Genomic DNA, 27,651 nt, shown 5'->3' on the forward strand with positions numbered 1-27,651 from the left:
CTCTTCCTTGCGCCGGAAACGATAAAGTCTAAAGCCTTACCTAATTTTCTCGTAAGCTCTGCATTCCAAATACACAAACATTCGTTTAAAGTATTTGTATACATGTCAGCAGCAGCAGTATATGTAGCTGAACACACGCAATTTAGTGTTGCGAAGCTACCTAAGCGCGATTAAGGTGGCTCATTTCGCTAAGTTTGCAAACAATTTACTCGTTTATTATAATTGACACCATACATATTGTACACAGAATAAAGGGCCGAGGGGCAGTATGGTGCGAATATCCTGCTAAAATGAACTGAAAGCTTCTTTATCATTATTATTGCTGACATTTCTTGCTCACAATCTGTAGCCGCTACTGTTGCACCTTGAGTTGCACCTTGAGTCTTCATCAAAACGATGAATACGTTGTTAAGTAGTATGCCGTAAAACTTTGCATGCGCGCAGCATCAGTGCCTTTTTCCTTCTTTTCGTATCTGCAGTTTCTTTTTCTGTAGGTTTTCTCGCATGCCCAATTGCATGCACATATCATTGAGTGTTTCCAATACTGTTTTACACTTTGTGCGGCAGATGCACGGCGTCGTTTATTTGTCTCTTTTAATATTATCTAGGGTTTTTTTACTTGCCAGAACCATGATATGATTATGAGGCACGCCGTGGTGGAGGGCTCCATGAATTTTGACCATCTGGTACCTGCACTGACATCGCACGGTACATGGGCCTCTAGCATTTCGCCTCCACCTAAATGCGACCGCCGCGGCCGGGATCGAACCCATGACTTTCGGGTCAGCAGCCGAGCTCCGTCACCACTATACCACCGTGGCGGACGTCTTTTTTAAAACGCGAAATTTGACCGTCGGCGTCCCGCGTCTACGGCGTCAGCGTACCACGAGGTTGGGGACGAGGGATGCAAAAAAATCATCGTCACGTGATGACGCCACCATATGACGTCATCATGGCTTCACAAATTTGGCGTGACGTCATATGATGCCGTTATCGCATGACATCGTAGCTTGGTCAAAAGTGGGCAGATCACGAAGGCAGTGCAAAACCAGGTGAGGTGCTTCCGATCTTGGAGGCAATGTTAAACCGCGCTTTGTGCGCAAAAAACGGAGAAGAAGATGGCTTTCGCTTTCGAGCCGTCTTAAGCGAACGCATAAGGGAGCCTGTGAGTTTTTATTTCATTAACTGGTTTTCCATGACGTACTCATTGTACAACTTCACTTTGTTTCTTGTATTTTTTTACTGACATAGCGTGTCTACTGTACACAATGCTTCCCCCTTCTTGTTATTTTCATGCGTCTTCTTTGTATAGACGCTTCGCGAGAACTGTTTGTATGCGCATTCCTGTATGAGCCTTCAGGGCTTACATTATTAATCAATAAATTATGCTTGCTCAAAGAAATAAGATATTCAGTGTGTGTGTGTGTGTGTTTGTGCGCGTTATTATCCAGTGTACAGGCCATTTATTTGTGCGCATTAACGCTGCGCTGACAGAAGAAATTACACAAATAAAACGCAGATTACATAATAAAACACAACTGCCACTAGTCGATTCACAGTGATCGTAAATGATTAAAAACAGAAACTGCGTAATTATTTAAGACAGGACGAAAATGTAACCTTGAAACACTGAAACAGGGAAGGATAAAAAACATTTAACTGCACACATACATACATGGGCACAGGCACGTAGCCAGGATTTTTTTTCGGGGGGGGGGGGCAAGACCTAATTGTTCGAATGAAAGCCTTTCCATGGCAAAAAGAAAAAAAAAAGTTGCCTGGAAATATGGAAAGCTAGACGAATTTCGGGGTGAAATGACAGCGGCCCTTAGATTACTTAGATTTAGGTGTACGTTAAAGAACAACAGATGGTCAAAATTTCGGGAGCCTTCCACCATATACGGTGCCTCTCATAATCATATCGGGGTTCTTGGGACGTAAATTCTCACAAATAATTATTATTAAGAAAAAAGAAGGATCTGATCTGCAGACAAACACGCATAATATATTCCATGATACATTTCAAATCACAAAAATAGGGAAAGCAAAAATCAAAGGCAGATACAAGACCAACCAAGTGCAGTGAAGAATGTTGGCAAAGTAAAATGCAGGAATCATGCATACGTGAACCAAAGCATTTTGAGGATGTAGCTGATATCAGTGTGTCCATTTATTACGCAAGGTTAACACCGGCAGAATTATTCTTGCAAGTGCATAATGTGTTCTTCGGATGCCGCTTGTCACGTTTGATTTTTACTGTCCAAAGAAACCTCGTATCTTCTAAAACGATACAGCTCCCAGCGTTTCTGGAATGATTGGTGCACTGCGGCACGCAACACCCGGCCATGGTGACGGTAGCGAGCGCATAAAACTGGAGGGACACGAGCACCGACCCAAAAACAGCACGCGCGCCACGCCAAGTGACCGGGCGGGGGATTCAAAATGGCGGCCACGCTGCCGCCAAGGCCGAGGAGGCGGCATCTGCCCTTTCAAAAGCTGACACCACTCTAAGCGGGGGCGCGCGCATCGAGGCACTCTAGTCTAGCTCCCGCGGCTGGCGCTTGTTATGATCGGCGCCGCCGATGTACGGGCGCACGTGGGTTACAGCGTCGTCTGCGTTTTGTTAGCTCGTCATTTTTGCAACTGTTCTTGACCAGGCTTAGCGTCTTGTACGAAGACACGTGCATGATGTACAAAGCGTAATGAGGGCGAACAGATTCACAGTGCGGTATGCCGACTTGCTTTGCGCCTGGCTGCAAGAGCGGCTACCGCAGCGACGACTCCGCTTCACGACACTTCTTCGGACCTGCAAAAGACCCTACGCCATTCAAGCTTTGCATCGCAAAGATAGAAAGCTTACTGCGAAATGCAAGGTCTGTGACGTTCATTTTGAGAGTGACGACATTGTAAAGCACTATCGTCGTGTCGTTGCGGGACAAGAAGTTTTGATCCACGTGGAAAGTGGGAACTCGCGCCCGGTGCCGTGCCGCGCTTGTTCCCAGCACTTCCACACCACATTTCAAAGCCAAAATGTTCGGGTTTAGGCGCGAATCCCCCCCAAAACGCACGGCGTCGCGCGAAAGCCCAGTGCCCAGTTTGGAGGAGCCGCCAGAAATAGAACAGCAAAACGAAAGGCAGGCCATTACCTATACACGCTACCGAGACTGACAGTTGCATCACACTGACATTCGATCAGTTGTCAGCTGTCGCTATGCCTTCAAAGCAGTGGATTTTCGAGAGATTTTACGACGAGGTATCGAAAAAGATGTGCGGAATATTTTAGACTCGCCGGCTCGGAAACGGGCTGCTCAGCGCAAAAATTTGACACGGTACACATAGAAAAGACGAGGACCAGCGCTGGTCCTCGTCTTTTCTATGTGTACGTGTCAAATTTTTTGCGCTGATCAGTTTAATAATGGAATACCAACTAGCCCAATCCCACACTTTGCTTCGGGAACGGAGACTTACTTGTGCGAAAGATAATTGTACGAGCAGTTTAACTGCGCAGTGAACGGCTACAGCACGAAACGCAAACGGCTGTCGTACAGCGTAAGGTGCTGCGGGCATGGAACATCTGCTCGGTGAAGTTGAAAAACTGAAGTTGAATACTGACGACTCTTCTAGCGACAGAGTACGCGCGAACAACTGCTCGGTGCTCACATCACAGCCGATCTGTTCGAATTGTTTAAGGCACCGTAGAAGGATGCGACGTAGAAAGATGAGACACCGAAAATACAACTATACGCTGAAAAAATTGCTCAGAGACGACATCTATTCGATTTAATCGCACACTGGGATTTCATTTACCCAGTTCTCGTAAAATTTTCCGCTTTTGGGTCAGTATCCCTTAACCGTCGCGAAAATGTGTCTTGTAAACATTGCAAAGCTTTGGTGATGTTTTTCGAGAAAGTTTTTTTCAGTAAAGTGTAGAAACATGAGTACTGTTTTTCTATAACGTTTTTGTATCTCGAGTAAGTACGCTTCTTTGTGCACTATAAAGGCTTTTACGAACGTGTTGGGTTGTTCTTGGTCTAGATAAGACGGCAGGGGCTAAAATTGTGGTGGTAGTTATAAAAATTACTCTGACAAGCCTCATTCGCTTAGAAACTCCTATGCTTGGAAGTTAAGCGCAATGTAGACAGCTCAAATATTGTCACAGGGTCGTGACGTCGACGAAGGCAGCAGTCAGCAGGTCCGAGATGAAACTTTATTTGGCCGAACTTGTGGCCGGGAAACTGAAAGTCAAGCTACAGCAATACACTGATAGCGGCGAACAGAGCGTCGACCGTCGATCAACTGACAAGCGGTCAAGCGCGTCGGCTTTTATACAGGCGCTATCGAACTTTCCAGCGATATCGCTGGTGGCGGCGTTATCTCTCGACAAAGCTGGAACATTCGCGTGCAGCGCGCAATCTTACCAAGACGATGTATTACAATCGCGAAGCTTCTCGAACACTGCTTCGCGGACAGCGTCGAGCGTTGATAACCGTCCTTGCTGGTCAAACCCGAATATATCGAAATAAAACAAGAAGTGGGCGTGGCAATATAGACCGAACATCGATTCTTAGCCAATCAATGAACAACGCACGCGGGCCAATGCATACAGACGACCTTATGCATATCCACCTAAGTATCCACCTAACTAGTACAATAAGAAAGTTGCCGCGCAGTTGCCGCGAGCTACTGCGCGGCGGACCGCAGCGTGGCAGCAGACGACGCGCCGATAGTGGCGCAAGACGGAACTGCAGCGCCGCTAGTTCTCGCGACCGCCGTTCGGACCACCCTCCTCCGCTGGCGGAGATACGGAGCTTTGAAACTGAGTTTGTTCTAGTAACGTTGACTGTGGCAGGGTCTCCACGCTAAATGTAGATTACTGCTCTGTTAACATATGACCGCCCTAATCGAACGAATAATTTTGTATGTCCGAAAACCTACTGTGCGGATTTAGACGCGCATTTATAAATCATATTTTTATTCTAAGCGAGAATTCAGATTTTTTTTTGCAAATGCCGTGTCCTAACCTCTACTGTCCACAATAATGCGCGTTGATATCACCCGCCTGGTGCATTGACGTCGTTATAATTAACGCACAGTGTTCCTCGCTTATTTTTTTAATTGACACCAGCAAAAAGTATCGAACCTTTGGTCAGCGGAAATACAGTCCTTAATTACAAGGTATAAAACCCTTATCCCCTTCGATGTATACTCTCCTCGGCAAATTAATGCAAACACCTCTCTCATCGCTCCCGCCATTGTAAGAAACATTTCAGGTACATATTTTTTCGGAATGGTGATCAGTAGGCCCGTCGCATTTCTCATGATGTGTCCTCTTAACTAGAATCGGTTTCCTTTCAACAGAATATTCAGCTTGGGGAAAGAGCCAAAAGCCGCATGAAGCCATGTCGAGGAATAGGGAGCCTGGCGGGGATGTTGTGTTTAGTGAAAAAAAAAACTGAATTAGATGTGCAGAATGGGCGCATGCGTTATCATAATGGAGGTGCGAAGATTTTGCTGCGCACAGATCTAGTCATTCGTGCCGCGCACAGCCTCACGGAAGTTTTAAAGGGGTCGTGGAGAACCCTTCGGGTCTGTTGACAAAACACACCCTGCGGAAAGCTGACACGGCTATGAACTGCTCAGTCAAATATTGCAGTTGTGCGCGCCGCGCAAAGGCTACAAGCGGAGCGCGAAATTGCTCTTTTCTCAGGCGCACTTTTTCAAACAGAGGCCTAGCTGTTCTAGCTCTCGTCGGTGGGCGGGCGCTTGTAACCCGAGGTCGCGTTTCTGTTTCTCCGCGTAGTAAAAGACACAGCATCCTTATTGGCCAATAACAGACATAAATCAACAAGGGTGTTTGGATCAGACGCGCTTGTTCCCGTTGACACTGTGTATAATAGTTGTTGTCGTTAAACAAACAGGCTGAAATATAGAAAAAACATGGATGATCCCCCTTTCATATGAATCGGTATAACACGAAAGTGAAACGCGTCTTCACAGGGGTAGTTGAGCGTTTATTGCACATTGTTTCCCAACAAGGGCGAACGAATGAATGCTATAGCAATAAATTGTCATGTCACGCGAAGAACGGCAAGCAGCTCGAAACTTGAAGCGATCTCTAAAGCAGAAAGGGCGCACGAAAAGAACATACGCAGGACGAGTGCGAACTAAGAACTGTCACGATTGTTACTTCTTTGCGTGTGTGCAGCGCGCTTTTTCGGAAACGCGGCCGCTGCAGCGAGCGAAGTGACCTTCGTGCTCTGAATCGCCAACAAAGACAAGACGTACAAACCGCCTCCATCACGACATAAGCGCGCGCGCACGAGAGACACCCCCTGTAGAAGCGCGCTCGCATCGCGACGCGCGGAGCGTAGACCTTTAAAGCGCGCCCTGCGCGCTCTTCGCGCCATCTCGCTAGTGACAACAAGAACACGCTGAAGCCACCGAGCTCCGAGTACCGCGAACGATAAATGGTGTATATAAATTGCTTGCCGTTAGCAAGCTTCAGAACGTGCGCTCTGTGACCGAGTGGCTAGTGCCGCGCGCTGCGGAGCGATGGGTCGTAGGTTCGACACCCGGCAGCGGAAATTTTTCTCAGTTTTTTCTTTACCATCTGTTAGTGTGTATTTTACGTCATATCCGTGACGGAAATACGTCAGTGGAGCCGTGGTGGACCCCGGCATAAAACACTTCCGTGTTAAAAACTTCGTTGCGAGTGGTCAGAAAGATGACTCACTTCCGGTAGAGGCCAACTGTCGGTTTGTTGAACTCAGCGCGCCCGCGCACGTTCGAGCGTTACTTAAATTCGGCCGCACTGCCTTTTCGGTATCCAATCCTATTGTACCTGGCTTGTTTCGGTTAGTTTTGAATGTAATACCTGGCCTCCATAGGTCGTCAAAAAAATTGGAGCTCACTCAGATAGTTTCAACAAATATATTTTGCTCCGAGGGCTCACTCAGACTCACCAAAATTTTCCTCAACCGGACTCACTCGGACTCAGACTCACTAAACTGTTTCTCAGCCGGACTCACTCAGACTCAAACTCACCAACATATTACTCTACCCGACTCACTGAGACTCGCGGCTTCACCTGAGTCTGAGTGAGTCGACTCATGAGTCCGTTGGCGTAAAATTAGCTTTTTCTGTCATGGTGTCAATCCTCTTTAAGACCAATATCTCCCATAATCAGTGCTCTATATATGATACGCCTTTTGATCTTGTACCTTCAAATACGAGTTATCATATACCGTATATGTGTCATCATTATCATATATCCAACCAGTAAGGACATTTTTATGAAATACGCGACTCACACGAGATATTTTTATCAAGAACTTCCCATGAAAGAGCTTGCGGGGGGGGAGGCCATGGCACCCCTTCCCCTAACTCATGCCTCTGATCAATTATTATTGAAGCGGCGCATGAGTGACAATTTACTGAGATATGCTGTGAATAGACGAGTATAATCGTAAGCCGATATAAGGCTGATTGTAATGCTGAAGATGAGTAGATAGGACCATAAGTCGGCAACAAAAGGTCGAGTTCACTCGGACTCACTTAAGAAATATATTTTTCGCTTAGGGCTCACTCGTACTCAGACTCACCAATATTTTCCTCAACTGGACTCACTCGGACTAAGACTCACTAAAATTTTCTTCAGCAGGTGTCACTTGGACTCAAACTCACCAAAATATTACTCACCCAGACTCACGGCCCGATCTGAGTCTGAGTGAGTCGACTCATGAGTGAGCTTGCCGACCTGTGCTGGCCTCAGATTTTACATAACTTGTGTGCGGCTTTGAGTTCTATTGCCACGGATCTCGTGCTGACTTATTCAGTGCGTGCACAGATCGAGTTGCAAGCAGGTTCTGAATTAACAGGCCGCGGAGAGCTGCCCCTCGTGAACCATGAAAGTTGGATTGTTGCTGGCGGTTTTAACACTGCTGTTCCTTTGACAGAGAATCTACACGATCGTATAAACTTTGGATAACGCACTTGACGTCGAAGATATCCCGCAGATGCGCTTGTATAATTCGGATTCAGCCCGTAAAGGTAGATATTAATAAAACCTGATTCCACTGTCAACTTCACTGAGAGTAACTTTCACTCCAGTCGTTTCAAAGACAAGAATACTTCGCATATCACGAGCAATCTCGCAGGCACGTAGCGCGCCCTTCCATGGCGACAGAAATTTTTCGTTTACATGCGCTCTTCACTTATCTCACGCAACCGCCACTCGCCTAAATTCTATGGAATGTACCACACACAACCACAGGGCACACGTGCTGTGTCCCGGTGTTCCCTCTGTCCGTCCTCGTCAAGGTGTGCGCTGTTTTCGCCGCGTTATGATCAACCAACCAGCTCGAGATGTATTAAGACAGCGAGAGAAAGAAGTAGCAAGAAACTGGACAAGGAAGACGTAGAAAAAGCAGAGGAGAACGAAAGAAGAAAAAAAAAAAAACAAGCAAGGCCGCCTGGCTCCACTGTTCCTTCAGGTTTGGCACCACTAGTGCCAAGCTCTTATTTTTTTTTTTTTGACCCTCCTGCTAGGACCACGCAGGGGTCCGCAGTAAAAAAAAAAATGGTACACATAGCGAAGATAAACTGATATGAATTCTGCCCGACAACAGGAAAATAGATGGCCGAGGCGATTAAATCGCGCACTAGCTTTATTCTTCGTTTCGTCAGCGTGATGGTGTGTGTGTCATAGTAAACGTTCGTCGCTGCACAATCAGGCGGCCGCGGTGTTCCTCGGACAGGTGTCGTGCGAGACGACGCTGTTGAGGAGCAAACCATGGAGCATAGCGTTGCGGAAGCACAGGGTTTCGCCGCCTCTTCGCAGTTGAGATTGCTGCACACAGATTGGGAAAACATAAAAACGCTTTGTTGATAACACGTTATTGAAAGTATAGCTACAGAGGTCGATCGTGTCCGTAAAGCACGTTATATAGCGCATCAAATTGCTTTAGAACACGGAACTTACGGCTGATGCATTCATAAGTTCACACATTTCGTTTGCAGGTTACCTATAACCAGTCATGATGCAGCGCCAGAACGCACAGCCTTCAATGAAAAAAAAAACGTACTTGTTTAGTTCTCCGTGGATTACAAAGTACATAATTAGTAATAATGAAATAATTTCACCTATCATTTGCAACAAAAAAGTAAACTACTTCACAGCAAGAGTAACAAGCATTGGACACTGAAATCGACATACTTGGTGACAACAAAATGAGCTATTCTAGAAACAGCACAGTCTAAGCAAATTACTCGAATCACTAATGAACACCAGTCAATTGAGAAAAGGTATGCATTTATTTTGCACATAAGATCTGCTTTGCTGAGAAGGCTGCTGTGTGAGCATCTCAAATAGGCTGTCTTCTAGACAGCGTCGGTTCGGCCTCAGCACAGGACTCGCGAAAGAAGTCCCTCCACCGCTGCAGACGAGCACAAATTCCTGTTATAGTGTATAAATACCGCCTTCATAGCCGGATGGCTCTGCAGTGTGGTGATATTTCTTCTCGGGTCATCTAGATACCGAAACACTTCCGCCCTCACGTGGGATGTTCTGACCGTTTAGAAGCCGAAGTCGGTCCCCATCTTCGGAATCCTCAGCCGTCTGGCCCGGTCGGCGCCGGGTCAGACGGCTGATGATTCCGCTGCCCATACAGGCCGGCCATAATGACCTGTACGCGCAACAGAACCCAATACGCCAAAACTGCACAATTCAAACATTGGCTTCCTAAAATCACGTTGTTTGGGTGTGAGAGGGTTTAAACCCCCCCCAAGTCGCTCCTGCCAGCTGTCTAAACAGACGTGGAAACAAGGACAGCTGCTCAGAGCGCCCCATCAGAAACTACAGCAAGCACTCGTCGCCTGGGCCGAAAGGGTCACTTTTCAATAAAGCTGTCATCATTACCGACGCCACCAGCACCCGTTTCAGCAAGCCGCAACAGGCGAAGTCGGCTCCGGCGGTGGGGGAGCCTGGTACCACAAAAGACCGTTTCACGCTTGTGATCAATTAGGAACGCACCCCGGTACGCTGGAGAAGTGGCTGAAAGCACGACAAAGATAGCCATCTTCTGGTCACTTCCGCCGCGACAACTGGAACTGCTTTTCGAAGTGCCGCCGCTTTGAGAACTGAACGCACGCGAAGCATTTTGCGAAGCCTCTGTTCCAAGGCGGTATCCGCGCGGGAGGTCACGAAGTAATGGCTTGCCACCCGAAAAAAAATTAGGCGTGCTGCACTAGCCTTCAGAGACAGCGACTTTCGTCGGCAGAGGCCTACAACACTGCCTCCGCGATTCTGCCGTCTGTGGCGTCGCGCGCTGTACTACATGGGCCATTCTGTGCATGAAGGGACACCATCGCCGCCCTTTCGGTCGGCGACCGCCAGTGCGTCTTTGCTTGTATTGGCACAAAAACAAACAAACCATCATTCCCCCCTTGAAAACTTGCATAAACTCATTTCCGACAACAATATGTAACGAGGTACTCGTGTACTGCATAGTATCGCGATACAAACGATATATCGTAAAAGTATTTCACTACTGAGATGCAAATACATTTTTCAAATGTATCTCGATGCAGAAATACAGATACTCAAAAGTACCTCTGAAATACTATCTATACTCAAAAGTATCTCTGAGATACTCCCTAGCCCTGATGCAATGCAGTGGCTATGAACACTGCTTTGATGACGTAAAGCGATGACGTAAAATCTGACGTAAAATCTGCTTTGATGACGTAAAGCGATGACGTAAAAATCTTTTGCGAGAACTATATGCACAAAAGTTCCCGCTCCCACACGGCGACACCACCCCGCCCACCAAAAGCCCTGTGTGAGGAAAGTGTGAGATATAAAATGCGCGTTTGTAACACCTCCAGAGTGTGTGACGGTGGCGCAGTCGATAGCATGCCCGATCTGTTGTCGCCAACCGAGAGGTCGTGGGAATATTTTCTTAGGAGCGAAGCTCATTAGGCCCGCACCCCGCCGTCGCCGTTAAGCACCGCTTTAGGTTGTAGTGGCCGGTGATTTAAGAGGAAATGTTTAGGCCTTCAGCGGTTTGGTTCTAGCGCACCAGAAATTCGAGGTTAAAAGAAAGAAGCTCTGTGCACAACTGGTTATAATGGTTGTCTTCACTTTCACCACTTTATCGTGAATTGTGAAATGACAACCATAATTCTAGCGCACTACGGGTGCTTGTCGAAGGTAGTAGCAGACGCTCTCCCCACCCGGCGCCGGAGCAATAAAAGCAATGAAACGCTGCGCGCGCCGAACGTCGCGTGCGGTGTTCCGTCGCCGCCGTCGAAGCTCCCTGCCGCATCACCGCTCGCGCCCCTCTCTCTGCGCTGCGCGCGCCGCACTCTCGCTCACCCAGTCGTTCCCGCCACCGAGCGCAGCAGACGCTCTCCCCACCCGCTCCCCACACTACCGCCTTCATGAAAGCCAGAAGCGAGATCAGGCGCATAGTCGTTTGCGTCCCATTTCTAAGGAGCTTCACTCATCAGTTGTATTCGTGCACGGTGTGGGGGTGCTATCACCCCCTGTAAAGCCGTTTGCGCCTCGGCGCACGCGCGTCTCGCGGATAGGCCGCAGTTAGGTTAAACGGCCGCCGAGCGAGCAGTGGCAATGTGCTCGCGCGGGCTAGAGTTAGCGCGGTGGCGCCGGCAGCGTCGCCTACCGGAAAAGCTAGGCCGGTGGACAGAAAACGGCAGCGAGCCTCTTTGGGTTTGGCGGCGTGCGTGGATGGACGTCCCCCGCGGGGGGTCCGTGGGGGACGATACCGCGGCTCGTTTCCCGCGGGCCCTCGTGTTGAGTCGGCGACGTAGCATTCGCGGTGCATTGTATGTCTTATGTTGTCTTGGGTGTGTGTTATGCTTTCGGGGTATTGTATTGGTATTGTATAAGGTTATTTAGCGTGGCACTAGTTGTGTATCAGATGCGGCAGGCCAGTTCGTCGTATGTAAAAAGCTAGTTAATAAACGTGTACGTGTTGTTGCACGACCGCGTGAACTGCGTCCCTGTGTTCCTCAAGCGCGCGTCCTCTCAGACCCCACAACGGAACAGCTGCTAGTTTGCTTGATGGAAGCTTTTATTTGTCATCAGATCGTGGGTATTTTTTCCGTGACGGAAATACGTCACTGAAGTCTTGGTGGACCCAGGCATAATATACTTTCATGTTAATAATGCTTGCGCACTGCATAGACAATATCCCACTAGGGAGCTTCTGCTTCAAAGTTTCATCGCCCATATTCATAGTACTGAAACGTTCCGTATACCATTCCAACAATTTCATATGTTTCCGTAAGATTCTTACGGAAATATATGGTAAATGTATGGAAAATATAGGCAAAAGCATGAATTCAGTAAGGAAACGTATGGAATTATTGAAATGACATACGGGAATGTTTTATTATGAATGTGTAGAGTTTGCAGCCGCGTGGACGCGTGTCTAGTTAAGCTTCCTTGCTTCCTCTGTTTTCGCACCCCTCTGTGTCTCTGAAGTATTAACACAACTGCTTCTGTGTAACAGAACCGTTTATTATGGAAATCAGATTAATGTCAAGGTATTCTCCGGCCGAGTATAACTGTTAATGTGGTGTAGCACCAAGCGGGAGAATGGGCATAGAAATGACTTAGACGAGTCGTCCTCCTTCGCGCTACCTCACATGAATAAAAATGGAAAACCGAACTAGCTCAAGCCACCGCTATTCTGAGTATAACACTGACTTAATGCAGTGTTGCACTCTAAGGAAAAAAAAGTCTGACTCTATTTTTTGTTAGATCCTGACTTACCACGTATATGACTCTTTAAAGTGACACATGAACTCTCTTTGACAATCATTATACTCTCTCAGGAGAGTCGTGGGACGCAAAAGAGACTTAACGTGTCTCTTTAAAGAGAGTTGCAAGTCAGGCCTGACCATAAAGAGTTACACATACTCCTTTTCTTTCTTCTCGGAGTGCGAGGCTCGACCTTGCCTCGTAAGGTCGATGACTGAGGAAGGTGCGAGCACGTGTGTGCGTACGTACCATTCGGTTGAGCGTGCCTATGCACACGTAGCCCACGTCGCTGTTCCCTCCGCTCTCCTCTGCCTTGTCGTGCGTCCACGTCTTGCCGGGCAGGGAAACGGCCCACTTGCTGTGGTCCTCGGTGTTGTCGAAGGCCAGCGAGGCGTTGCTCGAGGCCTGGTCGAAGCGCATCTGCAACACGTCCAGCACCCGCGGACCGGCGACGCCGTTGCAGGCCGGCGGTAGCTTGCCGCCACGACCGTTCCGCCACGTAGAGACCAGTACGTCCTTCCCGAGAGTGACGCCCACGGCCGTCTCGTAGACGTCTGCGAGCGGCCCAGGGCCACCACAGGTAGTTAGTTGTACCACGGCCGCTCATGGAGCTGCCATGGTTCAGAACTAACTCTGGTGCAGTTTGACAGTGATAGCTGCACTGACGTACTTGAGCAGCGGTTTCAACATCTTTGACGTCGCAATTACGTCTGATTTATTTCATTACCAATGTGCACCGTAGCTACGTGTCACTCACGTCGAAAAAAAATTCCGCTAGACTTCCCAGACAAAACAAGAGGGGTTAAGGGCACACATTCTACGCATTAGGATAAAGCCGACCTTGAAAGTTTTAAGTTCGGATTGCCTTCGAAAAACTGCGAGAACTTCCGTCTTTCGTTTCTCTTACTGGCTAATGCACATTCCGAAAAGCGTCGCAATGCATGACATGTTCAGAAAAAGTCACGCACTGCAAGGTCGACAAACTGTGTTGGAGGTAAAGAGACACAATGAAGACAAAAATGCAAACATCATGTTCGAAGACACTGTTGAGGACAGCCCGATATGTGTGACCACTGATGGGGCACCAAACAATCACGGCCACTCAGCGGTGGTAATCCTACACCGCTGTCATAAGGGCACTCTTGATCAATATCGGGGCCGATCCAGATCGGATTTCTTGATCGCCATCAACAATGGTCGCTGCTTCTCGGTCCGAACTAATCCTGATGGCGTTTTACGCATACGTCTGTCAAATCGCGCATCGCTGTCTGTGTGCCAGATCATGATGCGCAGATTGCGACCACCTTGATCCCAATCGGGCTTGATTGCGATTGAAGGTAACCATCTAACAGCAACTGATACGAAACGAGTCTAATCCGGATCGGCCCTGATAGTGATCAGATGCGCATGTGACACTGGCATTAGTGGCCTTTCACTACGACCAGCTAAGTGGTTGGCACCATAGGCATTCCGAGGGGGAGAAGATGAGGGAAGCCGTGGCTCACACACGAAATAACACGCCTGCTGTTCTGCAGAGATAGAAGGCGACATTTCCGAGCATCATTGTTGGGTCCCACCGATTTGCGGTCCAATTATCCACGTCAACTTTGTCTGTCCCGCAGAAGTTACCAGGATCGCGCGGCTGAGTCAATACGACCGGCTGTAGCGGAGCCGCGATCGAAGCAGAAGCAGCAGAATTTCCTTATGTTGACATTGCGGGGTTGACAAGGACATGTCCGCTGCGTAGTTCCGTCTTGCAGCGCACCCAACACGTCCACAAAAATGTTGGGATTATATTTAGAAGATGTTTACAGCGGAAAATAGTCCAGCTGTCAATATGGCGGTTATTGTTCACCAGAACACATCGTAGTTTGCATGCAGTAGGAATAAGCTGCACAGCTTGGTTATCACACTCAGGTCCTGCATGTCCGTGAAAGAACCTTCAGGGATGCTAGCCAACTTTGCCCGTTGCATCTTCATCATCATCATCATCATCCACCTGACTACGCCCACTGCAGGGCAAAGGCCTCTCCCATGTTCCGCCGATCAACCCGGTCCTGTGCGTGCTGCTGCCACGTTATATCCGCGAATTTCTTAATCGCATCTGCCCACCTAACTTTCGGTCTCCCCCTACCGCGTTCGCCTTCTCTTCTGAAAATTAATATGCAGAAAACTAAGGTAATAGACAACAGTCTCGGAAGAGAACAGCGCTTTGCGATAGGTAGCGAGGCACTGTAATTTGTAAAGGAATACGTCTACTTAGGAGCAACAACGGAACCGAACCATGAGACTGACGTAACTAGGAGAATAAGGATGGTATCGAGCACATTCAGCAAGCACTCTCAAATCATGAATTGTAGTTTATCACTATCACCTGAGTGGAAAGTACATAGCTGCATCTCACCGGTACTTACCACCGGAGCAGAAACCTGGAGGCTTACAAAGAGGGTTCAACTTAAACTGAGGACGGCGCAGCGAACAATGGAAAGGAAAACGATAGGTGTAACCTTAAGGCATAAGAAGAGAGCAGAGTGGGTCTGGGAACAAACGGGTGTTGAGGACACCTTAGTCGAAATCAAGAAGAAGAAATGGACATGGGCAGGGAATGGAGCGCATAGGCAAGATAACCGCTGGTCATTAAGAGTAATTGACTGCGCGTTACACACTATTGACTAATCGTGCGAGTCATGTCACAGCTGCGAAAGAAAGGCTGCTTGCGCTAGATGTCCCATGTGGATGCACACCCCTGCAAAAAGCTATGCGGACGCCCTTGGTGGGCACACTCTGGTGGCCAACCTCCAAATGTTACAGTATACAGTAGTGCAACGCCGCCTCCATTGGTTGGTTTCCGCAAACCATCTTTCAAAATATTGAACGGGAAACAAGGGACATGTCTACTTTCTAGCTTCAAAAGCACCTCAAACAGTTACTGGTGCGGCAGGCTTCAGGTATTCTATCGATACATTTCGAGGAGGCTTGCGATTTTGGGAAAAAAATTCTTTGCAATTGGCAGTGCGAGGTTGCTGAAAGTGTGCCTGCAATTTTCCAGCACTTCCCTTAAGATCTCTATAAGGAACTTCGTCGTAAGTTCCCTTCAGTCAGTACGGGAATGATTCTTCAGCTAAAGCACTTGCCAACCGTAAGCCCACAAGGCGGTCAAAGTTTCATGAAGTGCTCGCGGAAATCCTTCAGTGCTCGTGCGATATTCCTCTGTCGAAAGGCAACGTTCCTCTGTCGAAAGGAACATTGCTAGGGAACTTCAGTACACCATCTATTCCTTCTTGCAATGACCACAAATTATAGAACAGAACCTGAAGACAAATTTGCCTAAGTAATTCGAGGCTTACTCACCATTTTGTGGCCTATCTGGGTCAGATAGGTGATATACCCTGCATTACTTGGCGGACGTTTTGTAATATCGGAAATATAACGTGAAAAGAATTGTCTAGTAATTGCAATTCTTTCGCTTGCATGTCCACGCATGACCTCTTTTCGGACTTTTTATTACGTTGCGCTGTATCTCCCACCATCCCCAGTAGTTAGTGCGAAAGTCAGAATGGTGTACCGGTGTTCCATTTCGTGAACTTGAAGAAACGTCTCAGAGACGCGGACGCAAACATTGGAAAGTGTGTTTGCAAACGTAGAAAGTTGTAAGCAGGGACAGCGATTCCTGCACCAATGGAAAAAAAAAAAATTTCTACTGATGATAATGAGCGTTTGTCTTACAGAATATTTGCTCAAATTTCAAAACAGAGCAACAAAACCTGAGGAACTCCGATTTGGGGCATGTAACCGGATGTTCAGTAAAACGCCCCTGGAAAACCATGAATTTCATAGAAATAAACATTCAAAATGCCTGTTTGCATATGCCTCGAAAACTTGAGTGTTACACAGAACCCTAGCGTAAGACATCGAGCAGCACAGCTACCCACCCTGTTCGTACTGCCCGTGTTTGGCGAAGCTGACGAACGTGGCGTTTCCCTGGGTGACCAGTTTGGCGGTGAGCAGCCACGGCTGTGTGTGGATGAACCTCTTCTGCAGCAGTAGCGCCAACGGAGGGTGCGCGGTGAGAAGGCTCTGCGGGGCGTAGCTGTCGTAGATGTCGGGATGCTGGAGACGGAGATGCGTTGCTGCGAGACGAAAAACGCGCTTTTTTATGTTAGAGACAGTTGGGGAGGGGTGAGAAGAGCTATTTAATAAACCTCAGAAATTGTTTGCCCGGTGGCTCGCCTAGCGTGTTACTCCGGATGAGAATAGCGCTTCTGTGGGGTATACAAATGGTTGTATTTAACATAACGGTGCCGACGTTTCGACAAGTGGACTTGTCTTCTTCAAGGCTGGAACTTCCAGCCTTGAAGAAGACAAATCCACTTGTCGAAACGTCGGCTCGAGCACCCCTCCCTTGTTTACGGATTTTTTCAACGCAAGCTTCCATCTTCCCGTTCCTGCCTTTTTTGGATTTCCTTTGTATAAAAGTGCATGCAGAGGTATATACCCCTTGTATACAACCCTTTGTATGGAAATGTATACAAAGAGTATATACTATGGATTCTACGTGCGTGCTCTATCTATATACAATGTATATATGCAGCATGTAAAATGGCTTCTACTCTATACTCCACGAAAGTGTGAGCAGCCCGATGTAATTTATTGTATGTCGCCTGTATACTCCTCTTCCAACAGGGCTGCTGACACATGCCCAGTGTATACAATAGACTGGTTAGGTATACCTATGGAAATATTCCCTATTGGAGTAGCAGGGCGAATAAGCCGATTCTGTCAATTCAACTTTATATATTTATCACAAATACGATCGCTCGCTACCAGGAGAAAAATGAATTGCTGACGGCACAGATCACGACGCATTCTTGCAAACTTCGTTACGAGAATACGTCGCTGTTACGAGCAAGATTTTCAGTAAGTGGCACTGTGGAGTTTTCTCCTGCCCTCGGAAACAGTTATGTCATTGAATGTGGTGACCGACTCAATGGTGCCATGAAGGCGCTGCTACTATTGGCGACTTCGCTGAACCCTGACGAAGATAACGAGAGATGGCAGTTGCTACCTACTAGCGCGCTTGCGTTGTTTGGTTTGTCAAACCATAGCGGATTTCAGGTGTGTTACCATTACGTTTGAGGTGAAATGCACGAAACGCAGTTTCACCAACTCGTCCCGTTTCTTAATGGAATTGCAGGGATCAGAACTTTTCTGGAATTAGTAACAGGAAAAAAAAAAAAAAAAACTCACGAGAAGGTTTTCTTCCAGGTCACGACTAGTTACCGAAGCTAGGCTATCAGCAATGGCGTAGCCAGGGGGTGGCACACCGGGCCCGTTCCCCCCCCCCCCCCCCATTTTTTTTTTTTTTGCTATGACATACAGAGCACGAAATGACACTCGACCCCACCTTCCTGCCCGGCCCCCATTTCAGATCAAGGAGGTGCCCCCCCAACCCCCGAAAAAATTTCTGCCTACGCCCCTGGCTATCAGCACAAGCATATGGTTACCTGGAGTAATGCGGCCGCCGCACCCGTGTATGAAGCGCTTGATGTCTGAAGAGCACTCGTTCACGTCAATGCAAAATAGCGGTGCGTGAGGGAAACGAACGCCTGTATTTTGCGCTTCCTGCGATGGCGTACCGATTGTGTCCAGCTGGGTCGTTGGGAATGTGACGCACAGCGCCACTTGTCCGTACTCGCGGCCGGTGTCGGGGAACTCGTAGTGTCCGCTGTGCAGGGAGCCCGGAAAATCCGGCACACTGTGGACCAGCCACACGCCCTGCTGCTCGTCGAATAGGATAACGCCTGCAAAGGAATGCAAATGATAATATAATATGTATGGGAGATGTACGACTATATCAATCCTCAGATTAAATCGAGTGCGAAGAAATGAACTTGGGTCGGCCACATAATGCGTGGGACAGACAGCCGGTGGTGAATAGAGTAGGGGTATGGATACGAAGAGGGATAAGATGTAATCAGCTCGCACAACCCATGAAACACAAAACCTATATAAAACGTCTTTAAAACGTCTGAAACCTCTGTAAACCTCTATAAAACGTTTTATAGAGGTTTCGTGGGAAGGTAGAGTAAGTCGGAGAGCAATGGAAGATGCCTTGATCATGCAGTGGACATAAAATAGGCTCGTAATGAAGACGATGTTGCTGAATCGGAACAGTGGCCTGAAGCGAAGGGAATTAAATAGATTGCCGTATACCAGCTCAACATTTCTTTTCGAATTACTCACAGACTTCTGGAAGTTAATGCATGATCTACACGTCGGTAATAAGTTTCTATCATATTACACGCTATGAAGCATTGTTTACAGCAAGCGCAATACGAACGGGAACAAATAGGTTTGCTGAGTATACACAGTACTTTCCAGAGAAGCGGAAAGATTGCTGCTGAGCAGGCAGTTTTGCTCCGAGATCGACTTAGCCTGCTTATGGGATTATATGCATGCATACTACTCCCGACGATAATGAGACTGATCGTATATGTGTTCACACTTTCTTCATTTGAGCATTATGCGCGTTTCGAAGTATTCTAAGATATTATAGTACTACTCATATTTACCAATAACGACTATTTGATTTGAAGATATTCGAACTTATTGTTCTAATCGTTATTCCAGGATTTCAGACATTTCGAGCACCGCTATAGAAACTGTAATATACACTGTCTTCGCTGCAGTTTCGGCACTTTCATTAGAACGGAAAATTGAACACTCTTTCCTCCTGCGAAAGCGCCATGTAAAGAAGAGATTTTGTTTCGTGGTATTATTGAATGCATGAAATCAAATTTCATGTTTCTTCGAAGTGCGTAACAAATTTGTCACGCTCAGCGCGGTTGAAACTGAGTTTGTCACGACGCCCGCATAGGCTGTAATAACGCAACACTACTACTATGATGGCGATCGATTCGCCATGACAGGGCAAAAACAAATGTGCAGAAAAGGACACCGAACCGCTTAAAGGATAAAGAATATCTACGCAGGGCCACGAGCCTTGACAGCTGACGAGCTCTCAGTGGGGCCACGCGGCCTGTTCGGTTCATGAGTTGCTTATAGAGCGACTTCGTACATTATTCCAGAGCCTTAACAGAAAAGGTTCTAGTGAAGCACTCTTCCTGCTACTTTGTTTCCAGCTCGAGCTTTCTTGTTTATTCCCCCCCCCCCCCCCTGTTTTCTGGCATTCCACCAGACCATGAAGCTTGAATAAAACATAGCGCATAGAGATGCGCTATTATTTCGTACTTCTACTGTCATGCGCCTGCCTTATCGAGAGGTTCCCGCTGTTGGCATATTAACGTTGAGTACCACTGACGCAGCCTCACCTTTCGTGTGACCATGACTGTCGACAGTGGCACCGTCAGTGCCTGTCGGAGGCTGGTCGTTGTACGTCGCGTAGGCCAAGTTCTGCAACAGTGGGTAGCAGCGAGTAGGAGTAGAGCATTAAAAATTACTCAGTGTCTGCCAAAAGACTAAGCATTCATCCTTATAACGATGCATTACACAACGCTACAAATCATGGTTCATATCATTATTGGTCATGTATACTGTAGTAGCTGGTCACTCGCTATATCAATAAACGAGCAGTGGCGTTACTGCGCTCAGGCAAACTCGATGGCCATGAAGATTGACCTTTTAAAACATTTTTTTTCTCGCGTTAGATTGCACTAAGACACGCGCAGTTCAGTTTTGTACGCAAAGCGCAGAAACAAATGGTGGTGTGGATCGCGAATACATTTGAGTTAATCTGGTGGCCTGACAAAGATGGCGGCGAGAAGCTGTATGTAGCCCGGGACATGTCCACAGAAGATGACTCAAGTAAGCATCTTCCAAGTTTGAGCTCTGTGGGTTGGTACGGACAGTTTCAATGATTGCACACTGTCAGCATTGGAGACAGCGGTAAATTCCCTGTAACGGTTTGGTGATGTCTGCCGAGTGCGCTTCAGCCGATCCTCATCAGTTAGCTAATTTTCATTTATTGACCTGGATTCGCTGTTATTAATAGACTTAGATATAGATACCCTTGCGCTGATTCTAAAAGCTGATTGCTATTTTTTCACTATTGTTTTTTTTTTACCAGGGTGACACCAGGGTACCAACCTGGTATAAGTGTAGGCCTTTCCAGATACACTTTTGTTTCTTGAAATAATTGTTGTGTGTTGTGACTCCTGCCTATGTCCCTCTCCTCTTGTAATGGTACACTTCGTCTTAATTCAATATGCCTGATGAGCGTTCGCGCATTCCTCGTCAAATTTTAGCGAGGTATTTAGCGCAACACTGATTAGGCTGGCACTACATTGACAGTGTAATGATGACGTTGCCTCCCTCCTTTTTCAATAAAGCATTCCGGGAGTTTTACTGGCCACACAGCGAAATGCTTATGTCGTTGGAAACTTCGCGTCGATTTGGTTAGCTTTCTCACCAGGCCGGACTTATTCATCGCGTAAAGTGGTGCCAGGGTGTTGGCCAGCGCTCCGGCGGCCTCGGCCACCGAGTGCTCCGACCGTGGCCATCGAGACGTGGACGCCGGCGTCCGTGCATCTACGTAGAAGTACTCCTCGCCGCCCCTCGGTGACGTGGAAGCCTTGTTGAAGGCCACCGAGGCGGCACGTGACGCCTCCTTAGGCATTTTGTACATGAAGAACCTGCAGCCAACAACCGAAGAAAGACAACACGAAGTTAAATAAAGACTGACTGACCTTCTGTGGGTGAATGTTCTTAATAACATACCGTCATTTTGGTTGCCCGCCATGAAAAGCCGTTTGAACACACCCGTAACGTATCTGCTATTACTATTTCAGTAGTCACGCAGTGCAAAAGTAGCACAAGTGTATGCGTGCTGCTGCCCACAGGGTGACTGAACATCAACGTACGTACACTTCACGAACTGCTACTTTGGCGAGGCAGTGTCCCACGTAAATAAAGTTTGTTGTGATATTTTTTTTTACAATTTGCTACTCGAAGACGCCTTGAGTGTGTCCAGCGGAGTGCTGCATTCCTTCGTAACGCACACACGCCAGCTACAGCAGCTTCGCGCTGTGCGGAATGTGAGCTCTCCGTTTCGAAGTCGTGGCAAGCAGCGCTCCGCCGGCGCCACAAAGAACCACAGACTTAACGGCTGTCTACTGGATGCAGCCATCACGTGCTGGCGGTGAGGGTGACGTGTCCATCACCGTCACCCTCACCGCCAGCAGCCACCCGCCTCGAGTAGCGCGTTGCAGTCGCCGGGCGCTGTACGTGCCAACAATAGATGGTGACACCACTCATCACACAGTACTTCGTGTAGTTGCGCAGGGCTGTATACTGAGCCCGACTGTATTCATTACCTCTCTCATCGGCCTGGAAAAGTGTGTCCCTGCATCGGTTGAGATTGCCTTATATGCCGTTGACATCTGCATATGGTGCAGTAATCGCAATCGACGCTTTCCACGCGAAATATTGCGGAAGGCCACTAACCTTACACTGAAACATTTACTGACACGTGGACTAATAATGTCAACAGACAAGTGCGGCGTCACTGCATGCCTTTACTAAACGGCATATATCGCGCTACAAATTAAAAGTGGCGGGCTCTCACAACCGATACGTGTCAAGTCAAAAGTTCATGGGAGTCATATTTGACCGATTAATGATCGCTTCCTGATCGAGTATTGAAGGAAAAGCTGGCATCATACGCGAACATCTTCCGCATGATGTCATAGCTGATGCTCCGTGACAGCTCAGCCGCGCGTGTGCATGGCCTTTTGTGAAGGTCTCCTGCGGTACAGCGTTCCTGCACTACAGTGTCTCACCAAATCAAAGCTTCAGGTGCGCACAGTATGCAAGCCAAATCGTGAGTGTGTGCCTAGACTTGCCGAAAAACACGTATACTGTAGGAAGGTGCGTACAGCTGCCTTCGGTGTCAACGAACTCGCCCAGCAACAAGTCGTACTGTAGGAACCTTGATAGGAAGTCGACGTCTTTCGGTTCCCAAACTTGTGAAGCAAGAGTTCCCCCGAGTCAGCGCGCGTTTTGCCGCCAGTGTACCGAACCATCCGCTTGCTTGGGCAAGTACTTCCTTCAACTGAATTATGAAAAGCGATCGATTTTGATGGAGCCTCCATGGCAAGTTCCTTCCTGGACAATAGTCACGACAGTGCCGGTGTTCAGAGCACGAGAAACACACCTGAGCCAGCGCTGACATACTATGTTCTTGAACACATTACAACTATAGAACCCGCGGTCACATTTACACTGATGGCTGTCACATATTTATCATCTGCAATAGGTCTACGGATACCATCGTCGATCGTTACCATCTCTGCCACTCTGAGTCACCGTATACATCCGCCCCAGCTATTGAGCTTACTGTACTGCGGAGCGCGCTCCTATATATCAAAGATCAGATACCGGATTCTTAGGTGATATTCTCGGACTCACGAGCGGCACTGAAATCTTTGAAGTTACCGCGCTCGCAAGAACTAGTCCTGAACATCAGGTGCCTGCGTAATAATCATCCTCATCATCATCAGCCTGACTGGGCCCACTGCAGGGCAAAGGGAAGTCCCATGTTTCATCAATCAACACGGTCCTGTGCTTGCTGCGGCCATGGTGGTATCCCCGCAAACTTCTTAATCTGATCTGCCCGCCTAACTTTCTGCCTCCCCTGCGTCTTCTCTGGACCCCAATAAAGTTTGCATCATCATCATCATCATCATCCCGCTACATAATAATGATCATGAACCCACGACGTTGTACTGCTGTGAATACCAGCTCACTGCGGTCAATGTTCGTGCGGACTCCGCTGCCAGAGCCGCACATGACACTACATCCCAGAGAATTGATATTACCTTTTCAATAAAAGATGCAACGACTCTGGTGTCTCCGTTTGCTTGTAATCTGCAGCGATCGTTATGGCGCGAAGCAAGTAACCAGTACGGACCTCTGCAGAAAACAGACCCATCTTGTAACTTTTGTACGCCGCGAGGACTCGGCAGGCAAGATGAAGCGTGCATTCACCGGATCAGACTCAACGTAGCCTACACAAATTACTTCAAATATAAGATTTGACACTCGGACTCTCCAATGTGCACAGCATGGAATATTCAGGAAGACTTCAAACACATCCTGTGTGGCTTTCCTCGGCATTGCCCTGAGCGACAGATTCTGAAGACAGCCGTACATTTGCAACGCGGCTTGAGCTTGGAGCTGCGGCACCTCCTCAGCCCCCACGACAAAGAACCGCCATGCGCGATACGAAACACGAAAGCGTCGTTGTTGTTTCTGAGGCCTACTGAATGGAACGAGACACGTTGTGAATTATCTTTGTGTGCTGAGTTGCTCTTGCAAGGAAAATGTGTATCGTTTGTACTAGAAAACTGAACTCGGAAAGAGCGGATATAACGCCTTACCCTCCATAGCAGGTTAGCGGCTGTGGTGTGGCATATGCCATGGGCGAAGTCACCGCTCCGATAGTCGGCCACGGCGGCTGAATTTCGATCGGGGTGAAATGCACACATCCGCGCACTTAGATTAAAGTGCACGTTAGGGAACGTTGGACTGTGTGTAGACATGCGCGACCCTCCAAGAAAGCACTGCCGATGGCGCCAGCCTCTATACGCCCGCGCAACAGTCCAGAAAGCAGGTGCTCCTTTTTCCCGATGGAAATGTCTGTAGCACTGCTGCCACTCGGCGTGGAGGGTCGCAATACTCGAGCATTCGACAGCATCACAAGGGTATATAGTAGGGGCCCCGGGGGGGGGGGGGGGGGTGGAGGGATCACTTGGTGGTCACGGCTGGTCTTCGTCGCCCTGTTGCTTGCTTGCTTGCTTGCATCTACTGCGCATAAGCGTTGCGTGATTTAGTTTGCGATTCGCAGCGTCCCGTCGCTCGTGTTTCAAGTATTACATTCGTCATATATAATATATTCGCGTTTGATGGTGCGATTAGGAAGCGGCACATCGCACAACAAACGCACGCACATTTTTGTGCCAGGGTAATACGCTGAGCGTTGTTTGCCGTTGGCGGGATGAGAGCGGGTTCGCTTGCGAATGGGCTAACGTCAAACTTATTATATTACGTTGACCGTGCTACATGTGTTATCAGGAAATTTTCACAGAATCGTCAAATAGCTTTTTTTTTCCTGTGCTACAGAGTTGTAAATTCGACCATGCCTTGTGAAAATATTCGTAGCTTACATGAAAGGTCTACTTCGGGTTTTCCCAAAAGAAAAAGAAAAAAGAAGCGACGTGAAATTTCGTCCCGTGGTCGCCGAGAAACACTATCTTTCTTTTACGCATGTTTACAGATCGAGACTTCCGAGGAAGATAAGTCTACGGCAAGATTAACTGCAATAGTACTGCTATATTATGTCTCTTGGGTTTGTACAAACAATACAACGGTTGATGAGGCATAGCGGTATTCATTCACTGAGCCTGCAGCACTTGTGTACATGGACTTTACGTTCTGTCTGCGATAAGTGTTTCCTGATTCCACTCGTCTGCGTTTGTACACTCGTCGCGACTTCTCTAGGGGACAGTCATGGGCTGCCAGGACGTTGACGTGCAGCACCGATAACGTCGTTGTCACTGCTACGAGCGAGATTGGGATACAGCGACCGATGGATGCATCACGTGGGTGGCACGGATGACGCTGAAGAAGCGTCCCTCGTATAGCCGCTTGTTGCTATATTTGGACAGTCGCCTGACGCGGCTCCCTTAAAGAAGAGAAAAGTCTCTGAAGAGTTTGTGTCTCGCAGCTGAAAAAACTGCGTTAACAATACTGAAGCTGGTTAAGTTCGCCAGCGAGCGTAGGCCATTCGTCTGAGCGGTAGCGATTAAATACAAATGAGGGTTAAGAAGTCTGTTTCAGCTCTTCGAGTTGGTGATCGATTCCGTCAGTACCTTGTCCGATGGCAACTTCCTCGGCAGCTCAGAGCTGGTAGAGATAGCACGTATTCCGGAAACGTGGCAGCACCGGCTTTAATCACCGATGAAATATCAGTTTCTTACAAGTTTGAAGATTTCATTTGGAGAATGCGGATGGGCTTTCTTCTGTTTACGTTCTGCCCTAGTGCTCGTGGCAGCTGTCATTTCCGTGTGCTACTTTTTTGCTTGTTCAAATCCGAGGAATGTATAGTAAAGGACAGCACGGTAGCAGGCGATCACTGAGCATGCGAACTTCGTTTAATATTCCGCAGACTCGGTTGGTCAACAGATGTCGTACAAAGAAAGCTTCAACAGGGAACCGAGGGACGTTGGATGTGGGAACATGTGGTCATCAGGGAAAACCCACTTGTCCATACGTTAGTTGCGTGGCTGGGCTTAGTTCATTATGTGATTGTTGATAAATTGAAGCCGACGTCTTTCGGTGACTAAGTGCACTTCCACGAACTGAGTTTCCTTAGAAATGGTCCTGGCTGCTAATTTCACGGGAAATTGCGCTGATTATCACAACGACCTGCACGTCATTCGTAGTTGTAACCACAGTCATCCCGTCGTTTTTTTTTTTTTTGGGGGGGGGGGGGGCAACATGTTGAAGGGGTTCCGTCGTGCAAGTTGCTTTCCTTAGTAATACTTAGTTTTTTACTTTTTACGAGCGTTACCAAAGTACGTTGCTGCAGGCTATCCTATACCACAATGATGCGTTGTATGGAGGTGTCGCACGTGTGTTCGCCATGTCTTTACTTGTTTAGTTGTTCACAAAATTCACATTGTACAGAGGGAACAGAAGAAAGACGGACAGTGGCTAAGAAAACACTGAGCAACAACAACAAAAGAAGACAGTGTATTTATCTGTGGTTCGGTGTTCTATTTTGTTAGCATGGCATCTTCCCGGCCAGACGGGATTCCATCATCGATTTCGGACTCCACATGTGAAGCTCCAAAGATAGTCTCTTTCGTCATGTGAATTTTATCCAGAAGGAAGTATATGAAGCCTGAGAAAAAGTTATTTTGGCTAGCTATGTAATATTAAAAGGAAAGAAGGCAACATGCTTTAAAAAAAATGATTGTCAGCAAGGCTCGTTGGCAAGGTATAATATATCAAACGGCGTGAAAACGACACATAGAAAATAAAACTGACTACGCGAGCACCAGTATTGTCGGTTTCATAATTAACTGTCTATTTTCGTGATGTTTGTCATATTGTATTGTGGTATAAAGGTTTACGAGTCACCTAATGAACATGCGGTACAAAAACAGGAACATAAATGTGCCCGCATCTCAGTTCAGATCCACATACGCGCGCACATTGAAGGACGGTGCTCGAAGAAAGGGTAACGCGCTCACCACTCCACATCCTGGTTATGCTCGTCCTTGCAAGAGACAGCTTCCACGGCGGTTTTGGACAGCAATACCAGCAGCAGGGCGAGCACCGAAATCCGCGCCCCAACCAGAAAGAAGGCAGTGCATCTGGGCCGGCCGGTGGCGTCCATCGCGTAGCGGCCTGCACGGGGTTGGGTGTCCGCGGATGGCGTTTGCCTTGCCTTTGCAATGAAGCGCGCGGTTTATCGTGCGGCGACTTCGCGGGCTCGGCTTGCGATAGAAAATCGAGTGTCCCCCGCGCCGAAGCCGTGCCCGACACTCAACTCCAGATAGCCGAGAGATAAGAATGCACGGGGAAGAAGGCGGGGTTTCCCCTAGTTACCGTCTCGAGGGTCCAACGGCACAGCGAGACGTCGGAGTTGACGTGCCGTCATCGAATGTTTACGCGGGCGGCCCTTCCTGTCAGGTAACCGTCCCTATTGCTAACGCTTTAAGATATGCGATCTCCGAGTGGTGGTCAAAGACCGCCGGAACCGGGTCACTTGCAGTATTGCTGCTGATAAGTTAAAGGTCAAATAATCGAAATGCACGGATCCCCACCTTTCCTAGCAACCGCGA

General features: G+C 48.0%; 1 protein-coding gene across 1 annotated transcript; it reads right to left on the bottom strand.

The window, feature by feature from the left end:
• Window positions 1–8,694: 8,694 nt before the first annotated feature.
• On the bottom strand, window positions 8,695–27,315 carry LOC119371902 (deoxyribonuclease-2-alpha). The gene is made up of 7 exons (XM_037642358.2): window positions 27,058–27,315; window positions 21,213–21,435; window positions 20,116–20,197; window positions 18,421–18,585; window positions 16,717–16,914; window positions 13,034–13,338; window positions 8,695–8,848 (listed from the first exon to the last, which is right to left on the bottom strand). The coding sequence occupies exons 1-7, from the start codon at window positions 27,201–27,203 to the stop codon at window positions 8,729–8,731; spliced, it is 1,239 nt and encodes a 412-aa protein (XP_037498286.1). The 5' UTR covers window positions 27,204–27,315; the 3' UTR covers window positions 8,695–8,728.
• Window positions 27,316–27,651: the final 336 nt, after the last annotated feature.

The sequence above is a fragment of the Rhipicephalus sanguineus genome, chromosome 10, assembly GCF_013339695.2.
Source record: "Rhipicephalus sanguineus isolate Rsan-2018 chromosome 10, BIME_Rsan_1.4, whole genome shotgun sequence".
NCBI lineage: Eukaryota > Metazoa > Arthropoda > Arachnida > Ixodida > Ixodidae > Rhipicephalus > Rhipicephalus sanguineus.